The following is a 27286-nucleotide window of genomic DNA, read 5'->3' on the forward strand; positions in this document are numbered from 1 at the left end:
CCTTGCCCCGTTATTCCTGAGATTGGCTCCGAACACATCATGACTTATCTCATCTCATCTCATTATCTCTAGCCGCTTTATCCTTCTACAGGGTCGCAGGCAAGCTGGAGCCTATCCCAGCTGACTACGGGCGAAAGGCGGGGTACACCCTGGACAAGTCGCCAGGTCACACCATGACTTTGACCAGGATAAAGTGGTTCATGAGGATGAATGAATGAACGAATGATGGGAATAATGCACAAATCTGCATCAGATTTCCTCCTATTATTAAACTTCTGCTGAAAACAAAATACATTTAATAAATTACATTTAAATAAATTTAAATTTCCACAATTAATTTCTGTCAGTGATCTTATGGAAGACAATTCTGAGACACTGGTATTAAAAAAAGGATCCCAAATAAAGCAGATTTCAAATAATTTTGATGAAAATGAATTGCTACACTTTTAACCACATTCTCTAGACAGTTGTACAGAAATATTGAATTTTATGTACATTTTAAATAAACATTTCATTGTATGTCATATTACATTGCCTATAATGGATTGGTGCTGGAGATGGAGATTGTGTGGAAACTGCTATAATTATTAAACATGACTTTAAGGCCAGCTCAGACTATAAAGCTAAATGTTGTGGAAGTATAGGCTTTATATTATCACACATACAAGCAGTGGTGGGCAGTAATGAAGTACATTTACTTGAGTACTGTACTTAAGTACATTTTTTGAGTATCTGTACTTTACTTGAGTATTCATTTTTTTGGCAACTTATGACTTTAACTTCACTACATTTGAAAGACAAATATCATACTTTTCACTCCACTACATTTCTATCAAGGTCCTCATTACTCGTTACTATAAAGTGGCTTTGAAAGTGGATTTCTTTTCTAAAACATGATTGTTTTTTTCGCAGGTAACACTGAGAGCCTATCAGTTATCACTAAAGTCATGTCATGTCCATAGACTGTATAAAATCAAGTTCAATGATTCCTCCACAGCATTATTTCACACGATTAGTTGATGGCAGAATGGAAGGAGACGGTTCTTCTGGGGAATGTACACACTCATGGCTATAGCTAGAACCCATGTTTCAGTTTTCTGGAAGGAATAAAGAGTCATTTCGTTTGAAATGATTGCTTTGTTTGCCTAAAACATCATAGCCTACAAAAACTTGCCATCCGACCTGCGGAAGCATATTGAAGTATGTAAACGCTTTATTCCAAGAGAAGGCTTGCAATGTGCTTTTAGAGCTAGCGATAACGTTGCAATAGCTACAGTGCTCAGCGTAAATGAGTCCACCCCCTTTGAAAAGTAACATTTTAAACAATATCTCAATGAACACAAACAACTTCCAAAATGTTAACAAGACAAAGTTTAATATAACATCTGTTTAACTTACAACGTGAAAGTAAGGTTAATAATATAAACTTAGATTACACATTTTTCAGTTTTACTCAAATTAGGGTGGTGCAAAAATGAGTACACCCCACAACAAAAACTACTACATCTAGTACTTTGTATGGCCTCCATGATTTTTAATGACAGCACCAAGTCTTCTAGGCATGGAATGAACAAGTTGGCGACATTTTGCAACATCAATCTTTTTCCATTCTTCAACAATGACCTCTTTTAGTGACTGGATGCTGGATGGAGAGTGATGCTCAACTTGTCTCTTCAGAATTCCCCATAGGTGTTCGATTGGGTTCAGATCAGGAGACATACTTGGCCACTGAATCACTTTAGATTAGATAAAACTTTATTGATCCCTTTGGGTGGGTTCCCTCAGGGAAATTAAGATTCCAGCAGCATCATTACAGATAAACAGAGAAAAGAAATAGAGAAAACTTCTAGATAAATTAAAATAAATTAAGTATTTACATATACAAATATAAAATAATAAGATATGGGGAAGAGAGGAGGGGGGAAGGGGGGAGAAGTGGGGTTAGGGTAAGTGTTGTGTGTGTGTGTGTGTGTGTGTGTGTGTGTGTGGGGCAGGAAAGATATTGTACTTTATATTGCACATTATATTGCACATTGTCCGGTATTGCTTTTTGTCAGGCTGGGCTACTGCTCCTTCCCGTCCTCTGTCCTCCTGTTACCCCTCCTCCCCCCCAGAGAGGAGTTGTACAGTCTGATTTCGTGAGGGACAAAGGAGTTTTTGAGTCTGTTTGTCCTGCACTTGGGAAGGAGCATTCTGTCACTGAACAGGCTCCTCTGGTTGCTGATGATGGTGTGCAGAGGGTGACTGGCATCGTCCATGATGTTCAAAAGTTTGTCCATAGACCTCTTCTCTGCTACTGTCACCAGAGAGAGAGTCCAGCTTCATGCCGACCACAGAGCCAGCCCGCCTGATCAGTTTGTTCAACCTAGATGTGTCCTTCTTGGATGTGCTGCCCCCCCCAGCACACCATGGTGTAAAACAGGACACTGGTGACCACAGACTGATAGAACATCCACAGGAGTTTCCTGCAGATGTTAAAGGACCGCAGCCTCCTAAGTATAGCCTGCTCTGTCCCTTCCTGTATAAGTGATTGGTGTTGCAAGTCCAGTCCAGCTTGCTGTTCCAGCCACCCTGTTCTTCTTCAGAAATCCAACAGTGGCCTTAGATGTGTGTTTAGGATTATTGTCATGTTGGAAAAGTGCACAACGACCAAGGGCATGGAGTGATGGTAGCATCTTCTCTTTCAGTATAGAGCAATACATCTGGGAATTCATGATGCCATCAATGAAATGCAGCTTCTCGACACCAGCAGCACTCATGCAGCCCCACATAAGGACACTGCCACCACCATGTTTCACTGTAGGCACCAGGCATTTTTCTTTGTATTCCTCACCTTTGCGACGCCATACAGTTTTGAAGTCATCAGTTCCAAAAACATTTATCTTGGTCTCATCACTCCAGAGTATAGAGTCCCAGTAGTCTTCATCTTTGTCAGCATGGGTCCTGGCAAACTCTAGGCGGGCTTTTTTGTGCCTGGGCTTTAGGAGAGGCTTCTTTCGTGGACGGCATCCATGCATGCCATTCCTCTGCAGTGTACGCTGTATTGTGCCACGGGAAATAGTCACCCCAGTTTGGCTTTCTACTTCTTTAGATAACTGCAGTGAACTTGCATGCCGATTTTCTTCAACCCTTCTCATCAGAAGACGCTCCTGTCGAGGTGTTAACTTCCGTGGACGACCTGGACATCTCAGTGAGATGGTTGCAGTTCCATCTTTCTTAAATTTTTGTACCACTTTTGCTACAGTATTCTGACTGATAAGTAAAGCTTTGCTGATCTTCTTGTAGCCTTCACCTTTGTGGTGTAAAGAAATTTTCTTTCTCAGGTCTTGTGTCATTGCTGACATTTGTACTCTACAATTTAGCTTTGCTCCAGATACTAGTGGGGTGTACTCATTTTTGCACCACCCTAATTTGAGTAAAACTGAAAAATGTATAATCTAAGTTATATTATTAACCTTACTTTCACATTATAAGTTAAACAGATGTTATATTAAACTTTGTCTTGTCAACATTTTGGAAATTGTTTGTGTTCATTGAGATATTGTTTAAAATGTTACTTTTCAAAGGGGGTGCACTCATTTACGCTGAGCACTGTATGCAGTCTGGTTAGTCAAATTACTTTCTATGGATTTTCCCGCCAAGTTGCCATCACCTTGTCCACGGCTAACGTTAACACAGCTAGTTAACTTGGACACTGTTAGTTAGCATGTAAACACAGAGTTACGCTAACATGAATAACGTTAACTTATCTGAAGTGGTTTCAGAAATATTTTAGAGTAATCTTGCCAAATTAAAAAAAAAGTAGAAATCTTTCTTTTCTAGTAAAGTTAGGTGCCCAATATGATTTAGTTTGAAAAGATTTTGCTAGCAAAATCTAGCAACTTTAGTCACTCCTAGGTGGAGCGTCACTGACTAGCTCGCTTAACATTAAACTACCATGATTCCACAGGCGGGCGGCACGGTGGTGTAGTGGTTAGCGCTGTCGCCTCACAGCAAGAAGGTCCTGGGTTCGAGCCCCGGGGCCGGCGAGGGCCTTTCTGTGTGGAGTTTGCATGTTCTCCCCGTGTCCGCATGGGTTTCCTCCGGGTGCTCCGGTTTCCCCCACAGTCCAAAGACATGCAGCTTAGGTTAACTGGTGACTCTAAATTGACCGTAGGTGTGAGTGTGAGTGTGAATGGTTGTCTGTGTCTATATGTCAGCCCTGTGATGACCTGGCGACTTGTCCAGGGTGTACCCCGCCTTTCGCCCGTAGTTAGCTGGGATAGGCTCCAGCTTGCCTGCGACCCTGTAGAAGGATAAAGCGGCTACAGATAATGAGATGAGATGAGATGAGATTCCACAGGCAGATTCAGGCAGATTCATACGTGCATGAATACGCGCGCACGCACACGAGATCTGTGAAATGGATAATATTGTATTAGTTAGTCACAGCAAATTGTTGGAATTTTTTGTTTTGATGTCAGATGATGGTCTTGCATTTTTTTGTCTTGCTTAAAGCAGTGTTGCTGTTGGGCGGTTATTAGGCTCGAGGTGTGGACCTGGGTTTAATCAGGTTGGATTATCATTTTATTTTCTGAGCAAGCTGCATTTACAGCTATTCCACTGTCTTCCTGATTAACATACACATTAACATACATGTGTGCACACTGCCAGAGCTGGGTCAGAACACTGCCATGCTGCTTTGTGGGGGTGGGGAGGAGTGTTACAATTAAAAAAAAAAAGACAATGGTTCTTTTTCAGTTCAATTATGTTTCATTTTGTAATATTCTACCAAGTGTTTACTCTACAGGTTCTACAAGTAAGTAAGTAAATCCAGTCGGTTGCTTCAGAGGCATGAGGTATTATAAGCGTTGTGGCAATAATACAACAATGTGTTGACAGAAAATGTACTTTTAATACTTAAGTATTTTTAAAAGCAAATACTTCAGTACTTTAACTTAAGTAAAAATTTGACTGGACAACTTTCACTTGTATTGGACTAACATTTGATCAGTGGGATCTGTACTTTGACTTAAGTGATGAAGTTAGGTACTTTGTCCACCTCTGCATAGAAGTACAGTATAGTGATATACAATCCCGATTCCAAAAAAGTTGGGACAAAGTACAAATTGTAAATAAAAATGGAATGCAATAATTTACAAATCTCAAAAACTGATATTGTATTCACAATAGAACATAGACAACATATCAAATGTCGAAAGTGAGACATTTTGAAATTTCATGCCAAATATTGGCTCATTTGAAATTTCATGACAGCAACACATCTCAAAAAAGTTGGGACAGGGGCAATAAGAGACTGGAAAAGTTAAAGGTACAAAAAAGGAACAGCTGGAGGACCAAATTGCAACTCATTAGGTCAATTGGCAATAGGTCATTAACATGACTGGGCATAAAAAGAGCATCTTGGAGTGGCAGCGGCTCTCAGAAGTAAAGATGAGAAGAGGATCACCAATCCCCCTAATTCTGCGCCGACAAATAGTGGAGCAATATCAGAAAGGAGTTCGACAGTGTAAAATTGCAAAGAGTTTGAACATATCATCATCTACAGTGCATAATATCATTAAAAGATTCAGAGAATCTGGAAGAATCTCTGTGCGTAAGGGTCAAGGCCGGAAAACCATACTGGGTGGCCGTGATCTTCGGGCCCTTAGACGGCACTACATCACATACAGGCATGCTTCTGTATTGGAAAATCACAAAATGGGCTCAGGAATATTTCCAGAGAACATTATCTGTGAACACAATTCATCATGCCATCTGCCGTTGCCAGCTAAAACTCTATAGTTCAAAGAAGAAGCCGTATCTAAACATGATCCAGAAGCGCAGACGTCTTCTCTGGGCCAAGGCTCATTTAAAATGGACTGTGGCAAAGTGGAAAACTGTTCTGTGGTCAGACGAATCAAAATTTGAAGTTCTTTATGGAAATCAGGGACGCCGTGTCATTCAGACTAAAGAGGAGAAGGACGACCCAAGTTGTTATCAGCGCTCAGTAGGGGTCGACCGATAATCGGCCTGGCCGATATATCGGGCTGGCCGATATATTGGGCTGATATTCTGCATTTTTAGGGTTATCGGTATCGGCCATAATTTCCACCGATATGCCGATAACATGCCTTTTTGCAGCCATTTCGTTCCTAACGCCACTGTCACTGCACGTCCTTTCCTGCACTCGCCTCTCTGAGTTCAAGAGCACGGTCCCGCCCACCACAACATCTGATTTGTTTGGCACAAGAGATATAGCCAATCGACACACGCAGCTAAACACTCTGAACTGTTTCAAGGCGCCCGTATCAAGGTAAGGACACGCTGCTTTTCCCGCAATAAGTCACAAACACACAAGTTGCAAAAGCACATCATCATTATATGTTTACATTCTTCATCTACTACTCGTTAAAATTGTCCATTTGCATCTGTGTAGCCAGGCAAACTTAGCTTACGGAAGGAAGCACTTGAATTAGCCTACAACCAACTAGTCTCGCTGAAACAACATAACGTAGGCTGCAGTCATTTTTAAATCCCCGTCTGGAAACGTTGTGAATGTGTCAGTAGTTCTACTCGAACAATAGAATGACAGCCATACAGAGAGGTGGTCAAGGGAAGACGAAATAAAACGTAGTGTTTGTGTTCTGTAGGCTAGCGCAAGCCTAGCCTACAGAAGGCTATTTGTTATGGTGATGAGTAAACTTCATGACGTGACTCGTGCTCAAAAAGCGCATTGCACTTGTATATGTTAGGTAACTTTATAAAGCGCTATTTGAACATTTAAACAAGCCAGGTGTGACTAGTATTTATAATTCTTGCGCAAGTGATTCTCCTCGCTAGCGCTTCTGATTCAGAAAGCGATATACTCTTAAAGGAGCAGCCGCTCCTAATAGGGAGTGATAGCCTACTTTACTGAATGTTTGATTTTACTTTTTAAAAAATGCTGCAGGCAGCTCCCTACACTTGATTTGTTATTTAAAAACTACTTGAAGTTGGTAAGTCTTACTTAGTTCTTAGTGTAAAAGAATCCAGAGTGTATTTTCATTTATTTTCCACTGAAAATGGTAAGCTGTAATATAGTAGGGAGTGATTTATTTTTTTATTGGTGAATATTTATTTTATTATTATTTTATTTCTCATTTTATTCTAACTAATGTTTGACTTTATTGTACAAATGCTGCTGGCATCTCCCTACACAAAATTTCATGTTCAATTTTACAATTAAACATACATTTCATGGATATGAAGGTCTGTGTCAGTGTGTGCTATGTTTAATTTCATGTGAATTATAATGTTTACATTTATCGGTTGCACATATCGGTTATCGGCATCCCAATTCCATAATAATCAGTATCGGTATCGGCCCTGAAAAAAACATATCGGTCGATCCCTAGCGCTCAGTTCAGAAGCCTGCATCTCTGATGGTATGGGGTTGCATTAGTGCGTGTGGCATGGGCAGCTTACACATCTGGAAAGACACTATCAATGCTGAAAGGTATATTCAGGTTCTAGAGCAACATATGCTCCCATCCAGACGACGTCTCTTTCAGGGAAGACCTTGCATTTTCCAACATGACAATGCCAAACCACGTACTGCATCAATTACAGCATCATGGCTGTGTAGAAGAAGGGTCCGGGTACTGAACTGGCCAGCCTGCAGTCCAGATCTTTCACTCATAGAAAACATTTGGCGCATCATAAAACGGAAGATACGACAAAAAAGACCTAAGACAGTTGAGCAACTAGAATCCTACATTAGACAAGAATGGGTTAACATTCCTATCCCTAAACTTGAGCAACTTGTCTCCTCAGTCCCCAGACGTTTGCAGACTGTTGTAAAGAGAAAAGGGGATGTCTCACAGTGGTAAACATGGCCTTGTCCCAACTTTTTTGAGATGTGTTATTGTCATGAAATTTAAAATCATCTAATTTTTTCTCTTTAAATGATACATTTTCTCAGTTTAAACATTTGATATGTCATCTATGTTCTATTCTGAATAAAATATGGAATTTTGAAACTTCCACATCATTGCATTCTGTTTTTATTTACAATTTGTACTTTGTCCCAACTTTTTTGGAATTGGGGTTGTACTTTTTTTTGCATATTGCAGTTTGTTAGGAAGTGGAGCACAGGGGCAGCCATGATACAATGCCCCTGGAGCAGAGGGTGTTATGGGTCTTAACCACTGAGCTCTACATAAAAATCATTCCCTGCTGTAGAGATGAGTGAAGCCATCTGGCTGCCATATTACTACTCACATTGTGTGTATTTGGCTTATGTGTTAAACCATCATATCCAATCAAATCTGCCCCAAGAAAAGGATCTCCTGACTTTTTTCCCCCCCTTTTCATTACTTCCTCTTATTTTCTTATCTTTACCCCCATTTCTTACATATCTTTATAGCATTCTCCTTCACTGCTATTGTTTTTTTTTTTCCTTTTCCAGTTCTGTCAGTTCTGTCCCTGATAATTTTTTTTGAACGGGTTTTTTACTACTATAATTATTTTTATGGAGATTATTTCAGGGGTTTTTTTGTACAGGAAATCATATATAGGACGCCATCCAGGAAATAAGCCGCTGACCAGGAAATACGACCAACCCTGATTTAAGAGTACTTTATCAGTATACTTGCACTCAATTTAAACTAAAATCATGTAGTTAAAACAGACAATCATGCCTATTTTGTCAATTTGTACAAGTGTGTGTGACGTGTAGATGATCTACATTGTCAATTATGCTTAGCCTTAGGTAAATTAAAATAACTACTGACCAAACTAGAACAATAACATCTTTCTTTTTATTTGCATCCCTCACTGCAATATGCAGCTATTATTTCTGAGTTAAGTCACTTTATCATCATGTGTACTAAATTATAATGAATCAAAGCCCTTTCACTTTCATGAAAATAGAAAGGTAAAAACTGTTTTCAAAAATATTTGTATACGTGGGAAAGGCCTCAGTCTGTGAGTAACCAAACAAACAAATTTTACCAGTATTCATATAAGCTAGCCGTACTGTTATTACATTATATTAATGGCGTTTAGCAAATGCTCTTACTCAGAGCGATGTACAACATACCCAGAACAGCCTGGCGAGCAGTTGGGGGTTAGGTGCCTTGTTCAAGGGCACTTCAACCATTCCTACCGGCCCAGGGAATTCAACCGGCAACCTTCTGGTCCCAAAGCTGCTTCTCTAACCATTAGGCCATGGCTTCTGCATGAAGCTACTTCACAAAAAGGTGAATTTTTTCTAACCATTTTTACTAATCTTTAAAATGGGTGCCAATATAGAACTTCTTTTTTGCATACACTCAAGACAAAGCATCCTATCGGACTGGCATGATGGTCAGCATTCACTCACTATAACATAATGTTTTAACATTAATTGAACACATCTGCTTACTCACCAATCTCCTTTCCCAGGCCGGAGTGGAGGATGGCACCAGCTGAGGTGACTACAGCACAGGAGCTGAATCCTGTGCCATAGAGGCGCTCAAGGGGCAAAGCAGGTACGATCTTCTGCCAGCCCAGTGAAGAGAAGGGTAGCTCTTTTCCATCCAGTGTCTTCACTTTGGCCTTCTTCTTCATCTCACACAGAAGGTATGTCCTACTCGTCTGTGCCTTCCGCTGCCCTTTGTAGGACACTCCGTGCTTATTATTGCTCATGTAATCTTTTATAGCCTTCTGCAAGCGTGGACTGAGCATGTCCAGTGAGGCACTGCCCTGCCATAAACGCTGCACCACAGACTTTGACTTAGAGTAGTTAAACTCTTCTGGATTGGAGTCAAACCAACTGTTGGTGTCTTTGTGCTTTACTCTTCTCCTGCCCTCCTCATCAATCATTCCCACCACCTCTTCCTCATCCTCCTCGTCCACTAACTGAGGGATGGTTTGGTTGCTTTCCTGGCTGTGGGCTGCAGGGTCTAAGCGTGAGCTTACAGACCAGGTTGCTAGCCTATGGGCATCTGAGTAAACATAGCCCTCCTGTTCACTGTTGGGTATCTGTTCCTTCTGAGCTCTGAAGGTTGCGGACGCTGAGGTGGCAGGCAAAGTCTGGTGAGAGATCATTACAGAGCTGCGGGTGTTGCCCTGCACAGAGGCGAGGCGACGTGTATCGGTGTGTGAGAGCGCCATGGCCTCATCCACATGTGACTCCATAAAGTAGGAGAACAGGGCAAGGAAGAGCAGTGCCCAGGTGAGCATGAGCCCCAGAGCCACCCGCCACTGCTTCATACTGGCCTTCATTTCCCAGGAGCCCTCTTTTCCCAACAGGAGAGAGCTCAGCAGGCGGCCTGATTGAAAAGACAGGTTTGTTTGGTTCAAATGACTGAATTAAGGCGGATCTGAAATTATATATTCTTACAAAGCGTTGTTAATTGCTGTTAATCACATTATAACAGTGAGAACGGCTTTTTGTGCTCCAATTGTAGGATAAAAATAATTCACGCGTAAGAATAGCAATGCTCAAGGGATAAATGAATACATGAAAGATACAGAAAAGAGGTGTAATGGCATGCCTTTTATAAAGTGGTTTAGATATGTTTTTATGTCATCAGGGGAAATGACAGATTTCATAATTTAATAATGGCTTTAACAGTAATCTTACATGTGATTTTTTTTTTTTACAATAGTCTTTAAAGGTTGCAGGGACACAATATAATTCCACCTTTAAATGAGTCAGTATCTCACATTAACTCTTCCATTAATACCACTAAAAACCCCACAGGATGCAGCTTTAATCAAGTTTGTTTTAAATACCCAGTAATAGCTTTCAAACCCCAGTTCCCCACACTCCCCAAAATCTTACTACACTGTAAGATTTCACTAACCATGTTTGTAAAGATCAAGATGTGTGGCATTCATTTTAGCGGTAAAATTATACAGTCCCCTACAGTACTGGAATGACAAGGCCTTTTTTTTTTTTGGTATACACTGAAGGGTTTGAGATCCATCCATCCATTATCTGTAACCGCTTATCCTATGTAGGGTTGCAGACAAGCTGGAGCCTATCCCAGCTGACTATGGGCGAGAGGCGTGGTACACCTTGGACAAGTCGCCAGGTCATTGCAGGGCTGACACAGAGACAAACAACCATTCACACTCACATTCACACCTACTGTCAATTTAGAGCCACCAATTAGACTAACCCAGGGGTTTTCAAAAAGTGTGGGAGAGTCAGCCCCCCCTCAGAGAGCAAATAAACAACAGCGCCCCCCTACAATTTTTGTTGTTGCTATACTTAATGTTCCATTCGTATTTAAAAAAATGGTTGTTGTACACATTTTTATTTTTTTTCTTTTACACATTTTAAACATCTGTGCTTTTTGAAAACATCTTTTTTACACATTTAAAACATCTGTGCTTTTTTAAAACATCATTTTTTTTTTTTTTTACACATTTAAAACATCTTGTTTTACACATTTTAAACATCTCATAGCATCGTTAGCTAGCACCTCTTGGAAGACAACACACTGTGGCAGTGGAGCATCTTCAGATTCAGTCCATGAAAATCCAAACTTTAAATAATCGTGGTCATACTTCCTTCTTTTTTTGCTTGGCCCAGACTCTGTCTCCTCACTCACTGTAGCTTTAGGTACTAAAAATCGATCCATTTTGTCTCTGGCAAAGACTAGCTGAAGTTCACTAAATGTCCGCAATAGTAACTTATTCTGGTTTATTTTTCCTGACGTTGTGCCCCCCCCGAAAAACCCTGGCGTCCCCTAGGGGAGGCGCGCCCCACACTTTGAAAAGCCCTGGACTAACCTGCATGTCTCTGGACTGTGGGGGAAAACGGCGCACCCAGAGGAAACCCACACAGACACGGGGAGAACATGCAAACTTCCACACAGAAAGGCCCCCGTCGGCTGCTGGGGTCAAACCCAGAACCTGTTTGCTGTGAGGCGACAGTGCTAACCACTACACCACCGTGCCGCCCTCCACTACGGGTTGAGATGATAGATCAAAATTAAGTTCCATTTCATTATACTTACAATACAATTTTATAAACAACTTTGAACATGGGACAATTAGTGCCAGACCACCCAGTGTTTAGGTGAGCAAAAGTATTGGAACAGAGCTGTAAAACCTCAAATATTTGATTGCATATCCCTTGCTTGCAATAACTGCATCAAACTGGCAACTCCCATCACAAAACGCTCGACTTGGTCAATCTAAAGCCTTCCGCTTTTCCCCCAGATGAAGTCCTTTGCGTTGGCAGTGTGTTTTGAGTCGTTGTTTTGCTGCTTGATGAAGTTCCTCCCAATAAGATTGGACGCATTTCACTGTAAATTGGCAGACAAAATCAATTAGTGAACCTGTTCCAGAAGCAGCCGTGGAAGCCCATGCAATGACACTACCTCCACTGTGCTTGACCAATGAGCTTGTATGATTTGGATCATGAGCAGATCCTTTCCTATTCCACACTTTGGCACACTTTTTTCCATCATTTTAGGAGTGGTTAATCTTGGTTCCAGAACTTTTGTGGCTCATCTCTGTCTTTCTTTGCAAATTCCAGTCTGGCCTTCTGATTCTCATTGCTGAGTGGTTTGCATCTTGTGGTATGGCCTCGGGATTTCTGCACTTTTTCCTCAAATGGTGGATTGTGATACCTTCATCCCTGCTTGGTGGTGGGTGTTGGTGAGGTCAATGACTATTGTCTGCTTTTTCTTCACAGCTCTCACAATGTTTCCTTCATCAACTGCTGTTGTTTTCTTTCGCCAACCTGTTCAATGTCCGGTTGTGCTTTCAAACCAGTGGTTTCTTTCTTTTTCAGGACATTCCAAATTGTTGTACTGGCTTTGTCCAATGCTTGTGCATTGACTCTGATTTTCCCTATTTTATCAGCTTAAAAATGATTTGCTTTTCTCTGGTCTTCAGGTTGGTTTATCTTTTCCAACAACAAATGCAGCCTTTACAGACAAAACCCAGATCTCAAACTAAAAACAGACATTCAGAGCTATTAATTCTTTAAACAGTCAATTCAACAGGGCACAACTTGGGAACAAGAAATACCTGCCAGCCGTGTTCCAATATTTTTGATCATTTGAACAATGGTCAAACAAAATGTGCCATGTTGTAAGTTGTTTAACACATCTAGAGTTACACATCAGGAACTGAAAGCTGAAATTCTGATTTAACTTCTCATATTCAACTTTTGATCTCAAACACAAACATCCTCAGCGTAGACGTAAACAAAGAATTGGCCTTGTTATTCCAGTACCTTTGGAGGGGACTGTGTATACCTTGTGTAAACATATGAGAACTGAGTGAAGGTAACGGATGGGCCAGTTTTTATTTGTTATGTTCTGAGTTTCCTTGTATGCAATGGTCTGACACATGCAGAACTATTCTGGAATGTAACTGACAGAGCTTTATTAAAAACAGGAAAGATTCTATAAAAAGCAAACCACTACAAGTCAGTGGTTAGCCTTGTGCTCTGTTCTTGTTGTAAGTGCACTCACTCACTCACTCACTCACTCACTCACTCACTCACTCTCACAAAGCCCTTTTCGAGCGTTCCTGGCTTGCATGTGTACATGACACGTGCACAGTATCAAAATAGAGCAAGGAAACAGAGGTGACAAGAATAGGAAAGAGTAAAATACAGTAGAGAAGAGCACAATTCTCACCTCAGCTGATTTCCTATTGGCTTGATGCCATTCCTTTGTAATACAGTTAGGCTCTGAAAAACAAAATGGATCCAGTTAAGAGGTTTGCAAACATACTGATCTCATTAAAGAAAACATTAACTGCGCCTAGCCATTTCAGTAAATATAAATGTCTATACAAAGGTTTTCCAAAGTTTTCAGTCCTCCAGGTCTGTTTATGATCGTCCAAACCCTTGACTGTATAAAAACATGGATGGGGTGCTCCTGTTTATTCCCATTCTATAGAAATTAGGCCAAAATACCTGCACCATGTTGTCCAATTTGCAACCAGAGTCTGCACAGTAGAGACAAGAGGCAAAGTGAGGAACACCCCAACCCTTTGGTAGACCCGCCCCTTCTAGCATGTTGCAGAATGTGTTCATGGTAGTAATCAATCTTCCATCTATCCAAACAGCTTAAATAGTTTCAGCTGGAGAGACTTCATTAATACAGATGCTTATAATGCAGATGTTTATCACTTGGACATGAACTGGACATTTGCTGATAGATGAACCATGGTTTCAGCAAGAGCAGTTTGTTTAGATCACAGTCAGCAGTGCACGCCATGGTGAGTTAAAAGTTTATTATTTGGGACAACTACTTTTAAAACCTATCCTAATGTTATTGGTTGTGTACATGTTCACTAACAAATAAATGGCTTTTGCACAAATTTCAATATCTGGCTGGCTGGATGTCATTAATATGGAAATAATATTGCCATCATGGCAGCTATATGTGCTAGTGAAATTAAATTATCCCTTTTCCTATTAAACTTCCCAATGTTTCAAATATTTTTAATAGAAATGACTAACAGTTTGTATTAGTGCATGTGTCCAGAAGAGTTTGAATAAGTAAGTATAAGATGGTAAATTCTGTGGTGAAGTTAGTTGGATAGCTACACCCAAATCTTCTGGAAAAGCTGTCAGTCACGTTATTCCCAGGCATATCCACACCTTTTTACTTTATAGTTTTTATTAAGGTTGTAAAAAGTAATGTCTCATCTCATCTCATTATCTCTAGCCGCTTTATCCTTCTACAGGGTCACAGGCAAGCTGGAGCCTATCCCAGCTGACTACGGGCGAAAGGCGGGGTACACCCTGGACAAGTCGCCAGGTCATCACAGGGCTGACACATAGACACAGACAACCATTCACACTCACACCTACGGTCAATTTAGAGTCACCAGTTAACCTAACCTGCATGTCTTTGGACTGTGGGGGAAACCGGAGCACCCGGAGGAAACCCACGCGGACACGGGGAGAACATGCAAACTCCACACAGAAAGGCCCTCGCCGGCCCCGGGGCTCGAACCCAGGACCTTCTTGCTGTGAGGCGACAGCGCTAACCACTACACCACCGTGCCGCCTAAAAAGTAATGTCTTGGGGAAAATAAAAAATGTGCAGGTATCAACACAGGGAAAACTAACTTCAAATTAGACACTGTAGATGGAAAGACAGTTTAGACAAGTGACAAGGAAAATACGCCGTTTTGTCACTGAAACTCACAGGGATGGGCGAGGCCAAAAACTGTACTGCAACCAGCCAGCAGGGGCGCTATACCTGTGGTGGCTTCACTTTTTAGAGATGATGTGCTGTCCTTTTTTTTAATCCCCCGGCCTATCATGCAGGGGGATATAGCTATTGCTTTATCCATCTGTAAACATTTTAGTTTCCGGAGCATAACTCAAAAACTATTCGGAACTTTTTTCACGAAACCTCACAATTATGTTAAGTGACTAGAAGAGTTGTGCCTTGTAACAATTTGGGATTTCTGTGATTTTTTTTTTTAAATTTTTTTCCATATCTCCATGGTAACCAATTCAAGTTAGGAAAATTTGGAGTGGGGTTTCATGTGGGGCCAGGGGGATATGTCATCTCCTGATGACTCTTGTTAATACAGTCGATGGTCCAAACACAGAGGTGGAGGACAGAAAAGGGGAAATGCAAGATAGAAAACAGAGAGCAAAAAAGAAAAAAATCCCAACCAAGCAACATGAAGAGAAAACCTTGACCCCCTTTTTTACTGCATATGAAGTACACTCACCAGCCACTTTATTAGGAACACCCATCCAACTGCAGTTTTATGCAGTTCTCTAATCAGCCAATTAATTGACAGCAGTACAATGCATAAAATCATGCAGATATAAATCAAGAGCTTCAGTTAATGTTCACTTCAAATATCAGAATTGGAAAAATTGTGATCTCTGTGACTTTCACTGTGGCATGGGTGTTGGTGCCAGGTGGGCTGGTTTGAGTATTTCAGAAACTACTGATCTCCTGTGGTTTTCACACACAACAGTCTCTTGAGTTTACACAGAATGGTGCGAAAAACAAAAAACACTGAGTGAGTGACAGTTCTGTGGGTGGAAAAGACTTGTTGATAAGAGAGGTCAGAGGAAAATGGCCAGAATGGTTCGAGCTGCCTGGAAAGATATAGTAACTCGTAGCAATTCTTTATAACCATGGTGAGCAAAAAAGCACATTGGATTCCATACCTGCCAACCGAGAACAGGAATTTTAGAATCAAAAACAAGTTCCTATTAAAGTGGCCAGTGAGTGTATTCACTCAGCATTTAGTTTGACTTTGGTGTTAATCATTTCAAGCTTCAAGTCATTCAACTAATGTTAATCAAATCCAGCTAATATTGCATTTTTCATGATGGAAGGAGAGGTGATATACTGTACACACACACACACACACACACACACACACACACACACACACACCAAACAAAACACAATTGACTATGCCCTTTTGCACTGAGCTACAGAAGTATTTCTGTTGCATTTTCTTGTTGTTCACTTATCATTAATATCTATATTATAACTGGTAACTGAGTCTCTCCAAGTTAAACTGTAGAACTGCCCTTGGTTCTGTTTTGTGTTTCTACTCTGGGGTGTTTTTAGACAGTGCAAGTTGTTGACAGTCCCACCACTACAGACTTCCCCCACCCTGTGAGATGTGAAGAGAAAACGGAAGTGTGACCTTAACCCTCTCAACACGAGTCTGTAGCTACAATGGCCATGAGCTGAAGTTGAGAGAAAAAAGCTTGCCTGGGGTCAGCTCCTCTCAGGAACTATAAAGGATTGGACAAACCTCAAACCCATCTGAACATCTCGGAGACCAGTCCTACCGTATAATGGATCATACTTTTTGTCTGAACATATTTACATGGCTTGGCAACAAATACAGACCGAAGGATATCCGTATCCTGGCAAAGTGTGTCATACAAGCAAGATGACACAATGAGAATAAAAAATAGTTACACTTATGATGTATGTACACTTCAGTATTGCTTTTAGCTGTTGCTACAACATAAGCTGTATCAATATTTTATAGGTATTACTTTACTTATATTACTAATATTACAAACACTAAATGACATCATCCTGGGTCTGCAAGTTTTCTCACTTGATGCTGTGCTTATCAGGATAAAACTTACCTTGATGAATATACATATTCTTCAAAGTAAGTTTTATTCTGATGAGTAAAGAAAAAAGTAAGTCTATTAGGGTGTGATACCAAGTGCATTATATTGTAAGAATAACCTGGTACATGGATGTGTTTTGTAATTTTATTTAGTTTAATTACATTTGTAATTTTTCCCATTTGGAACAATTTGGGTTTTTTTAAAATTATAAATAATTTAAGATGTTTATCTGCTTTTATGACCTGGCACTGTTGACTGACTGTGGCAAACATAACAGAGTTGACACATACACCGTAGACAAGATAAGCGACACATCAACAACAGCTGGTGTAAAAATTTCTTCCTAAAAATCAGGTGATCTTTTCTCCAAATATCAATTTTACTGGGAAAATATCCACTTTGTCACCAATATTTCGTCTGTTGACGCAAACCTTGTAAACACTGTGATGAATATTTCCCAAATGAGATGCATATTAACCAACATGAGTACTTCAGGCATGACACAGAAGGACTGTCTTTTGCATGTGTGTCGTATAAAAACCACTAAACATATTGTAGATAGCAAGACACACACATTTTACATCTACTATATGTTTTAACTGAGCTGTTTGTGTTCAACAACTTGTGACTATCTCACCTTTTCAGCTTCATTCATGTGTGCCTGTTTTTAAGCTTGAGAAAATTATATTTGAATGGGTAGAAAAAAAAACCCCTTATCTGAATATTAACTGGCACTCTTGCCATATCTGTGTGCGACTGGTGGGGGAGAGTGGGTTTGCACAGGTGGTGGGGGACTTTCCATTTCAATGACTAGTAAAATGAAGGCCACAGATGGCAAGGTGGGCAGAGATAGAAAAAAAAAAAAAGAACAATCCCCTTGTGGAAAAGGTTTAAGTAGCACAAATGTGAGGTTCATAACAAAGCTGGTGGCCTTGAAAAAAAAAAATATTAAAAAAAAAAAAAAAACACCAAGAAGCCGAAAATAATGGATTTACTTGTTTCGAAAGTACACCATTTACAATGCAAACACACTGTAAAACAAGTACAAATCACATGCAAATCATAGACACCCGATGCCTAACAAAAAACAGGGTTTCACACCACTGAAAATGCAGTTTCCGTCTTGGAAAACTAAGCAAAAACACATATGGGGTGTGTCACATACAATGAGACCAGTGTGGCAACAGTTCACTCAGAGCTACAGTGATTTGAGATGAGAGTGCATCAAGAAATTACCCACATTGTTTTTCTAATTTTGATGTAAATATGTACCTGGTATGAAGGTAGTAATACAGATAAAACTACTGTGAAATACCCTATAAATATGATGTTATCCGGCGTTGCCCGGGTTTTACAAAATTCTGGGTTGCCCCCAGAGTTCCATGTCAAATTTGGTGAAGATCCGTTGAGAAATGATGTTAACCCAAGACAAACAAAAATCCAAACATCCACCACCCAGGGGCCCACCGGGGACCCCCTGGGGCCCAAATATGGAATTTCTGAGTTCTGCCAAATTGTGGCTATCTCCTGTTCCTACTTGCCAAGTTTGGTGAAAATCCGTCAAGAAATGGCAACGTTAGCTCAAGACAAACAAACTTTGCCACTTATTTTATGTATGTATATGGCTCTGTCTCAGAAACTGGGTACTGTGGGGGTACCCCACTAAATATACTCACAGTCAATAAACTATACGGTTTTGAATGGTGATGTTGGTTTTAATTTGAAATAAAATGATGAAAGAAATAATACAGATAAAACTAAATCTTTGATGGGAATACTCTATTTAGAATTTGGCAAAAAAATCTGCAAATTTGTGGAAAAATGGCGGCTTGACCTGGGACATGTTAAATGGTTGACTACATCGCATTCCCTTAAAGGTTATAGTCCACTGAAAAGTCTACAGTTCTTACTAATTGTATTTTAAGTTGTAACTTTATACACCTAAGGATTGGTGCGCTCACAGAATAATCATAACGTTTTTATTTAATTCAATATATTGAAAATATGAAAATTTTAATTATTAATGGAACTGTAAATAACTATGAATTTTAATGGACATTTTCTAGAAAAACAAGTGATGTTGACACTGAGTAATAACTAGTCCCCATAAAATGTAGATATTATTTTGAATTAATGCAATACACATTGATTTTGATACATATTGTTCTATATAATAGTGTTTTTATTTCAATAAGTATGAAAATAGCTGTCAGGTGTTTTAATTAACTACAGCTCAGACTGCAGGAAATAGGGTGTGTAAGGTCTCATTTTGAATTTTTTTTTTTTTAAAATAATCCCCCTGGACCCCCCTTATTACTTTGGGCGCCTTTGGCACCCTCAGGACATTTTACAGATTTTCTGCTTTTTTCATCAGGACCCACTCTCATCCCTGTTGTATGTAATTGATCAGGATAAGAAAATGGATCGTTTTGATGGTATGCATTATTGAAAGGGTCATTTTTAACAGTATCACTGATACTGCTTATATTTCACTGTCATTTTGTAAGCAAACAGTCCTATTTCGCCATATCAAATACCCAAAATGTATCATATTATTCCTATTTAAGTGAATAATCAATTCAGTCATCATAACTTGGTATTTTTAACCCAAGCAATCAAAAAGAGGAAATTTATTCAATATTTTCACTCATCTGTGAAGGAGGGGTTTTAATTATTCATGATGTAGTTATTTTATATGTAAATCAATTTTACAAAAACATTTTAATTGTAATCAAAATATAATTTAACTTTAAGTTGTGAGAATGATTACATTTTAATGCAGTGTGTAAATCTGCAACTTGTTCAGACATGATATAAGTAATGATATCTTCACTGTAAAAAGAAACGAGTAAATAAAAAAAACGTGTTTCCATGTTACATTAGTGATGAAAAAAGCAAATAATTGAATAAATCAATGGGATATTGTGTGACAGTTTCAAACTTTTGTCTGTGTATTACTATTATGCTAATTGATAATTTAGTACAAAATAAGGGGTGTATCTACATGACATCCTGCAGGCACAACAAAGTAAACAAAGCCTGAATATAAAGCTCAGTAATTCAATACTTTTCATATATTACATTAGAAACTCCCCATAGTCAGATTTTTGACTACTTTGTTATTAAAAAAAAATAGAAATTACATTATACATAGATAGTAGGGGAGAGCGGGGTAAGATGAGCCAGGGGGTAAGATGAGCCACCCCCTGTTTCTAAGAAACAGTAAACAAATGTGACCATGTGACCACATTCAAAGGGGGGCGGGACCATTTACTTACACTTGTGGAGAGGAGCACCACATGTCAAACTAGGTGAGGGAGATATTTATAAAAATGTGTTTTTGTGCTTTCTAAGTCAATTCCATGTTTGTCCACAGTGAAGATGATTTAGAGAAGACAAAAGTAGAATAATATTTAGACACATTAGGGTTAAGTTAGTGGCTTTCTAAGCTATGATATGAATGCTAATAAAAATAATTTTGATTAGCCTAATCCCCTTTATTAGCATTTTTCTACAAAATGGTGGCCACGGGGTAAGATGAGCCATTAGATGTGGGGCAAGTTGAGCCACTGGCTCAACTTACCCCATTGGTGGCTGAGCTTACCCAATATGGATGACACTTAAGTTTTCACATTTACTGGTCATATATGACAACAACATATATATATATATATGACATCAGATGAGGAAGACCAGTTGTTAGATGTGGGGGATTATGTTGTGGCAAAATTCACGGGGAAGAAGAAAGTGCATTTCTTCATTGGCCAGATAATCAAATTGGATGTCTTCAAAATAGAGGCAAGATTTCTCAAAAGAAGCCGGTCATGCCATGGCTCTGCAAGAAAGCCAACCTTTGTCTTCAAAGAGAAAGATGAGGCTGTCCTGTCAAGACAGGATATTGTGAAAAAATTGCCCCGCCCCTTTACTGTTGGGGGGACAGCACGGAGGGAGAGGCAAATGGTGTTCCCTTGCAATTTGAACGCTTGGAACATTGAATAATGATGAAATGAATGATGGAATGATTGCTGCATGTTTTAGCAATGTTTCAACCTACTGAAAGAAATAAGATTTTTTGGCACTGTTCTACTGTTTTAGTAATTTCTATAATATAGTATATCTCTCATTCCCTCTCTAACCATCCCTCTTTCTATCTATCTATGCATATCTCTCTCTCTATCCATCTATCTATCCCTCCCTATCCCATCTCGTTCTATCACCTCTCTCTTCATCTCCCCTTCTCTATGCAACGGCCCTATCCCCCACTTGATTGACTTGACTTGATTCACTGATTGCATTTCTAATAATAAAAGTTGTTTACTTTGTTAACCTAACGTGTTTTGTGTTGGCTCAATTTACCCCACACAGTGGCTCATCTTACCCCGTGCATGGGGTAAGTTGAGCCACTTGACATTTTTTTTTCAAGAGGTAATATCACTCTAACCATAAGAGCTTATCAATTATGTTTTGCTCAGATAGTAACAGTACACTTTGAAATTTGGTATGATGTGTAGACTGGAAGCAAAAATGGCTTTAACATGTAGTTATGATGAAAAATGTGAAAAGTGGCTCATCTTACCCCGCTCTCCCCTAAATCTATTTGAATATTTTTTGCCCCATTCAGGTAGTTTAGAAAATATGCACACAGGAATTCAAAGTGTGATCATTTAACTTAAAGAACCTTTCTGTGATTACTGGATGGTCTTGCATTTTCCCGTAGCAACAACGTGACCAGAAAGAAACCAAGAAACCAATCATACACATCTGAAGCTCCACTTCTGTATGGAGAATTGTTAAAAAAATAAAAATAAAAAAGCACCACATTTATGTTTTGATTTGTGTTCCAATAATGATGCCATCAAAAAAAGCTGTCAATTTTCCCACAAAGTTTCCACGAAATCAGCTTTACTATGAAAGCCTCCTTCCATTAACACTATAATCAGGGATGAGAGTGGGTGTAAAGCAGAAAACAAGATGGCGCCCGAAGCCAACGGGGGGGGGCTTCAAGATGCCCCCCCGGAAAATTTTGGAAAAATAGGGCCTTACAAACCACTTGTCCTGCAATCTGAGCTGTAGTAGATAAAAAAAATCTGTTGTCTTTTTTATATATTTACATGAAAATATGTTTTAAATCAATAAGAGTATTGTTTGAATTCAAAATAAAATCACATTCTACATTCAAGGGTATAGTTATAATTCATGATCAACAAAAACGACAAACTAAATTCACATTAAACTTAAGTTTTATTAATTATCAAAATGTTCATATATTAAATAAAATTTTAGGGTGACTGACCTTTTCTCCCTATGTCCTCATTAGTTGCATATGATTTCTTCAAAAAGTCTTTTGAAATATTTAAGTTTTCAAAACTGTCAGCATTAATTCAGATTTACTGACCATCATATACATGTTTAATGTATTAAATCAAACGAATGCTGTTTATGGGATAATGTCTATGTACACTTTATACAATTATTTATAGTTCACAGTCACTTCTCATTTTCATTTGATCATTTCGACTTCTTCTTCAGCTTTTTGGCCAAAGACAAGAGCTTGTCAGTCCTCTCTGTTTTTTATACCAGCATTGATTTCACGTACCTTTGCTTCGTCTCGCTTGTCAATTGTATTCGGCATTTTGAGTAAAAAAGCCGATACAAAAGAGAAACATATTTTTGAAGAGCAGCGACGATGAACATGTGCAAGTTTCGATAAAATAGAACAGATGCAGGTACTTTTGTAAGAACTGTTATGATTGGCTTTTGTTCTCTCCCACACTCTTGTAAGAACTGTTATGATTGGCTTTTGTTCTCTCCCACACTCTTGTAAGAACTGTTATGATTGGCTATCATGCTCTTGCCAGCGATGTTTTGGCCAATTACATTGTAGATAACACGTATTCTACCGCGAGACTTAGCGAGACTAAAGATGGCGAAAATGTAAACATGTAACATCATCGTAGGAATGAATTACGCTTGAGTATCACGAAGGAACATACCCCAACCCCCCTCAATAAATGAAAAAAAAATCTCAACGGATTTGGCATAATATAAAAAGGTTGATTTTTACTCAGAAAAAGCGGAAATCCGCCGAAAAGCGGAAAACTCTCATCCCTGTATAATATTGATGAATATTTTTACAAATACATGCTGGTTACAAAATCTGAACTTTACACTGTGGTGTATTAATGGGAGGGCTTAAAAATGTCCAAATCTCCACTAATCTCCAGTGATCTGACATGGATTTCCTGGCTTACAAATTTCATTATGTACGTGGTATTTCATCACAGGTGTGAGGCAGACATAAGACACAACCAATCACACACAAAGTGTGAAAAGGATGCGACAAGCAGAAAGTACTGCAAGAGCAGAAGAGAAAAGAGAATGTGAGAGGCTAGCACTCCATTATTTATGTAGCTAGAAGGCTTCACACCGGATAGGGAGCATTCTGTGAGGTTGTTTCTTATCGTTATGCAAGTCGTTCACACAGGCACACAGCCCTCACACACCCGCAAAACCAGTGGCATGCAAACATTACTCTTTAGCCATACAGATGTACCGCTTTATTACTATTGCTAAACAGCCATGGGGATATGAACACTGCATGTTGTGAGGGTTTCTACATTAATATAAGGACAATGTAGTATACTCTTGGCCCATGTCATGTATTTTTGTTCTTTCATTTTCCATTGTATTCACTGCTCAATGCACTGAAAGTGCTTTTGGGGGGGGGGGGGGGGGGGGGGAAAGGCCCCAATGCTCTTGTTGCCTTTAAAATCCTTCTTTTAGCTAGGAGCTAACTCAGAAGCGAGAAAAGCTAAAGTGATAAAGGGCTTCCTGGTTGGACAACCTTGAAAATGACCACAGCCGGTGCCCTTCATTTCATTCCTAGCTCGGGAAACAGGAGCATATTCTACTAACTGGTATACTAATAGAGATTTATAGAGGGTCACAAAGACCCCAGTCTCTCCATTGCTCTGCTTTAATAACTTACAGGACTTTAGTAACCCACTGGACATGATTGTAGTGCTGTATTATCCCACTCCCTTTCCATTTTCTCAGAGACATCTCCTTTCCTTCTAGTTCTGTTATTTCTAATGCTATGTTCAGACCTAAAGTGGCAAGAGCGTCAAAGCAGCTGGAAGTCTTTCATTTTCTATGTAACCCAGCGTCTCTCGGCAGTGAGCAGTGGCATGATCATTGGCGATGCGTCTTGGGCGGTGGGGATCTCAGAATAAACTTGAAGTCTGGGCATTTATGGTAATGAGCTATTACACAATTTGCTGGCAACCAACTAACTGGAATTTAGAAAGTGTGCCACTCTAGAGAATCCAACCGTGTAAATTTGGGTTCTGTTCAAACCATCCCCAAATACAATGGAGGACAAATTAATAATTGTGGTGACAGGTTACCCGATGTTGCCCGAGTTTCGCAAAATTCTGGGTTTCCCTCAGACTTCCATATCAAATTTGGTAAAGATCCGTTGAGAAATGATGATGTTAATCCAAGACAAACAAAAATCCAAACATCCACCACCCAGGGGCCCACTGGGGCCCAAATATGGAATTTCTGAGTTCTGCCAAATTGTGGCCATCTCCTGTACCTACGTGCCAAGTTTAATGAAGCTCTGTCGAGAGTTTGTGTTGAAAAATGTAACATGAAAGGCATTGAGGGAGGGGGTGGGTGGATGTTGTGCCCCCCAGGGCCCTCCCTGGGGCCTGTACATGAATTTTGTTTATATTTGCAACATTCTGGGTCATCTCTGGACCTACTTGCCAAATTTGGTGAAAATCCATCGAGAAGTGGCGACGTTAGCTCAAGACAAACAAACAAACAAACTTTGCTGCTTATTATATAGATGTTTCCCTGTTTGCAACACTATTTATGGGCAACATTTTCACTCTAGAATGCTCATTATTAAATGGGAAAGCAATTGATTGGCTCAAAACATTGCCAATTTGACCAACTACAGTAATTAACAATTAAACTTCAACCAAGACCTGAATTAATTTAATGTACGCTACACACAAAGTAACGTAACTGTTAATTAAAGACCAATGCTAGTAAACGTGTCCTATAAACTGCATGCTGAAATCTGACAGCATTTAGCATCAACACAAAATTCCCACTACACAAATGGCTTTTTTAGCAATGACGGGCCATTTTTTAAAATAGTTGTCATGGTGTTGTATAATGTATGAGTGTGAAGAGCTGAATTGAAAACTTGTTTAATTTTGTAAATATGTGTAGGTATCATGCTGCCATCTTGTGTCAGAACTACAATTCCCAGGCAACTTCCGTGTGACCTACGTCATGCGTGGGCGGGATCACCTACGTCAGTCTGCCATGCACGCATAAATCCAAGCGGAAGCTCCACCATCTTTGTCTCTTGCGTCCGGACTTCAACAAGCCTAGATGCGCAAAAGGGACGCTCTCCACCCAAAAAGACGTCTTTTTTCTTGCAAGATCCATCACTCAGTGCGATTTTCTTACTTACCCTTGGCAAAGGTAAACTCTAGAGTCGCGTGATCTTTAAACTCAACCTGAGTTACAACCGGTTTACTTGCATTAGAAGTGACGTCACGACTGCAGCCCAGGCAGTTAAAAGTTAAGAAGCGATTGAATCCTTTTTAACTCAAAAGCGCTGTGCATCTTGTTCTGATCAGAGACTTTTCCTCACGAACGCTGAGGTTCGGACCAAGAATCCTCTGCTTTCCATGGGAACCACCCGAGTGCTCCGCTGGACCCGAAAGTTCTCTGCGCCTCCATCACGAGCGGCTCACGTGCTCCCACGGCGAGGCCCGAAACTACACCGGCGAATAGTTCTTCATATCTTGCTAAAGGCAGGATTAAGTAAGATTTTGGCATTTGGGCATAATTAGGATAGTCTTAGGAATTTGCTTTTATTTGAAATAGTGTGAATTTAAACCCCGGTTTATCTGTTACACTGTTAGACATGCAGCGTGTTGATTTATTTTGGTTCTATGTTCTCTCAATTGTTTAATAGATAGGCTGCGCATGCTTCTCTCTCTCTCTTATTCTGACTAACACCTTCATTTCTTTATCGTACATTTTGACCTTATCAAGGTTTCAGTGAGTTTGGTAATGTTATGAGTGTGGAATCTTTTTGTTACTGAGAAAACACGTGCTCAACAGGCCTGACCAGGCCTGATACACTTTAGATAACTTCCCTTTGTCTTTATCAACACGTGCTCAGTAGGCCTCATAAGGCCTAACAAACACACTTTAACTAGGCCATAGGGCCTTTAGCAAACTCACACTAGCAACACAAGGCTAAACACAGAGCTAATCCTTTGTTCTGTTTAGATAACATTCTTTTGTTTAGCTACCAACAAGCTAGGCCTCCACCACGTGTAGTTAGCTACACGAGGCTAAACACATGGTCAAGTCCTTCACACACACACACACACACACACACACACACCTCACTGCTTGTATATATTGATTTATTATTTTATCTTTTTATCTTTGTATAATAAATTCATTTATTAAACAAACTGTGTTTGTTTGTGTGAACAACAATATCTGAAGTCCCCAATCTTCTCAAATAATTCAAAAAGGGTGCATGTTATGTAATATGGTAAGTGATCGTAATAATTTGGAAATATACCATAATTTAGCTGTTTGGTAATTTATTATTAAGCACCAGGATTAATGGTATGATTCACTAAACGATTCATTGAATGATTCACTAAATGATTCATTGAACGATTCACTAAATGATTCACTGAACGATTCATTGAACGATTCACTGAATGATTCACTTCAAATGAGACTGATTCTATGGTATGATTCAATTCAAACGAGTCAAATTAAACGATTCAATGGGATTGATTCATTTTAATTATTGACCTTCAAAATTTAATGAGACTGATTTAACGAGATTGATCACTTAATTTCAATAATTAACTGATTGCACCCACATATGTCTAAAGAACCAAAGTTATGAACATTTGAAAATCCAGTGTTTTGTAAAATTTCTATTTCTGTCCGTTGCCCCGGTCACAAACCAGCATCCTTTGTGTTTAAACATAAAAGCCAGACTTTAGCAGGTATGCTCACTTTTAAATTGTGGACACCTAGCATGACTTAATGACGTTAGTGCTCGAATGCACTGTGTATAAGAGGGTAAAACTTTTGATAATTCTCTTCAAAAACAGTATTACTGATATTTATACACGTTCTCATTTTTTTCTCCAGGAAAATTAAATC

At 39.5% G+C, this 27286-nt stretch overlaps 1 protein-coding gene across 1 annotated transcript in view; it reads right to left on the reverse strand.

Moving 5' to 3' along the window:
- The window catches only part of st6gal2a (ST6 beta-galactosamide alpha-2,6-sialyltranferase 2a), a 118655-nt gene that overhangs the window by 27853 nt on the left and 63516 nt on the right, over nucleotides 1–27286 (reverse strand). The window contains exons 2-3 of the mRNA XM_060929673.1: nucleotides 13611–13663; nucleotides 9390–10274 (exon numbers count right to left, since the gene is read on the reverse strand). Coding sequence (XP_060785656.1) covers nucleotides 9390–10227 — 838 coding nt within the window. The 5' untranslated portion in view covers nucleotides 10228–10274; nucleotides 13611–13663. The remainder of the gene's footprint in view (nucleotides 1–9389; nucleotides 10275–13610; nucleotides 13664–27286) is intronic.

The sequence above is a fragment of the Neoarius graeffei genome, chromosome 9 (genome assembly GCF_027579695.1).
Source record: "Neoarius graeffei isolate fNeoGra1 chromosome 9, fNeoGra1.pri, whole genome shotgun sequence".
Taxonomy (NCBI): domain Eukaryota; kingdom Metazoa; phylum Chordata; class Actinopteri; order Siluriformes; family Ariidae; genus Neoarius; species Neoarius graeffei.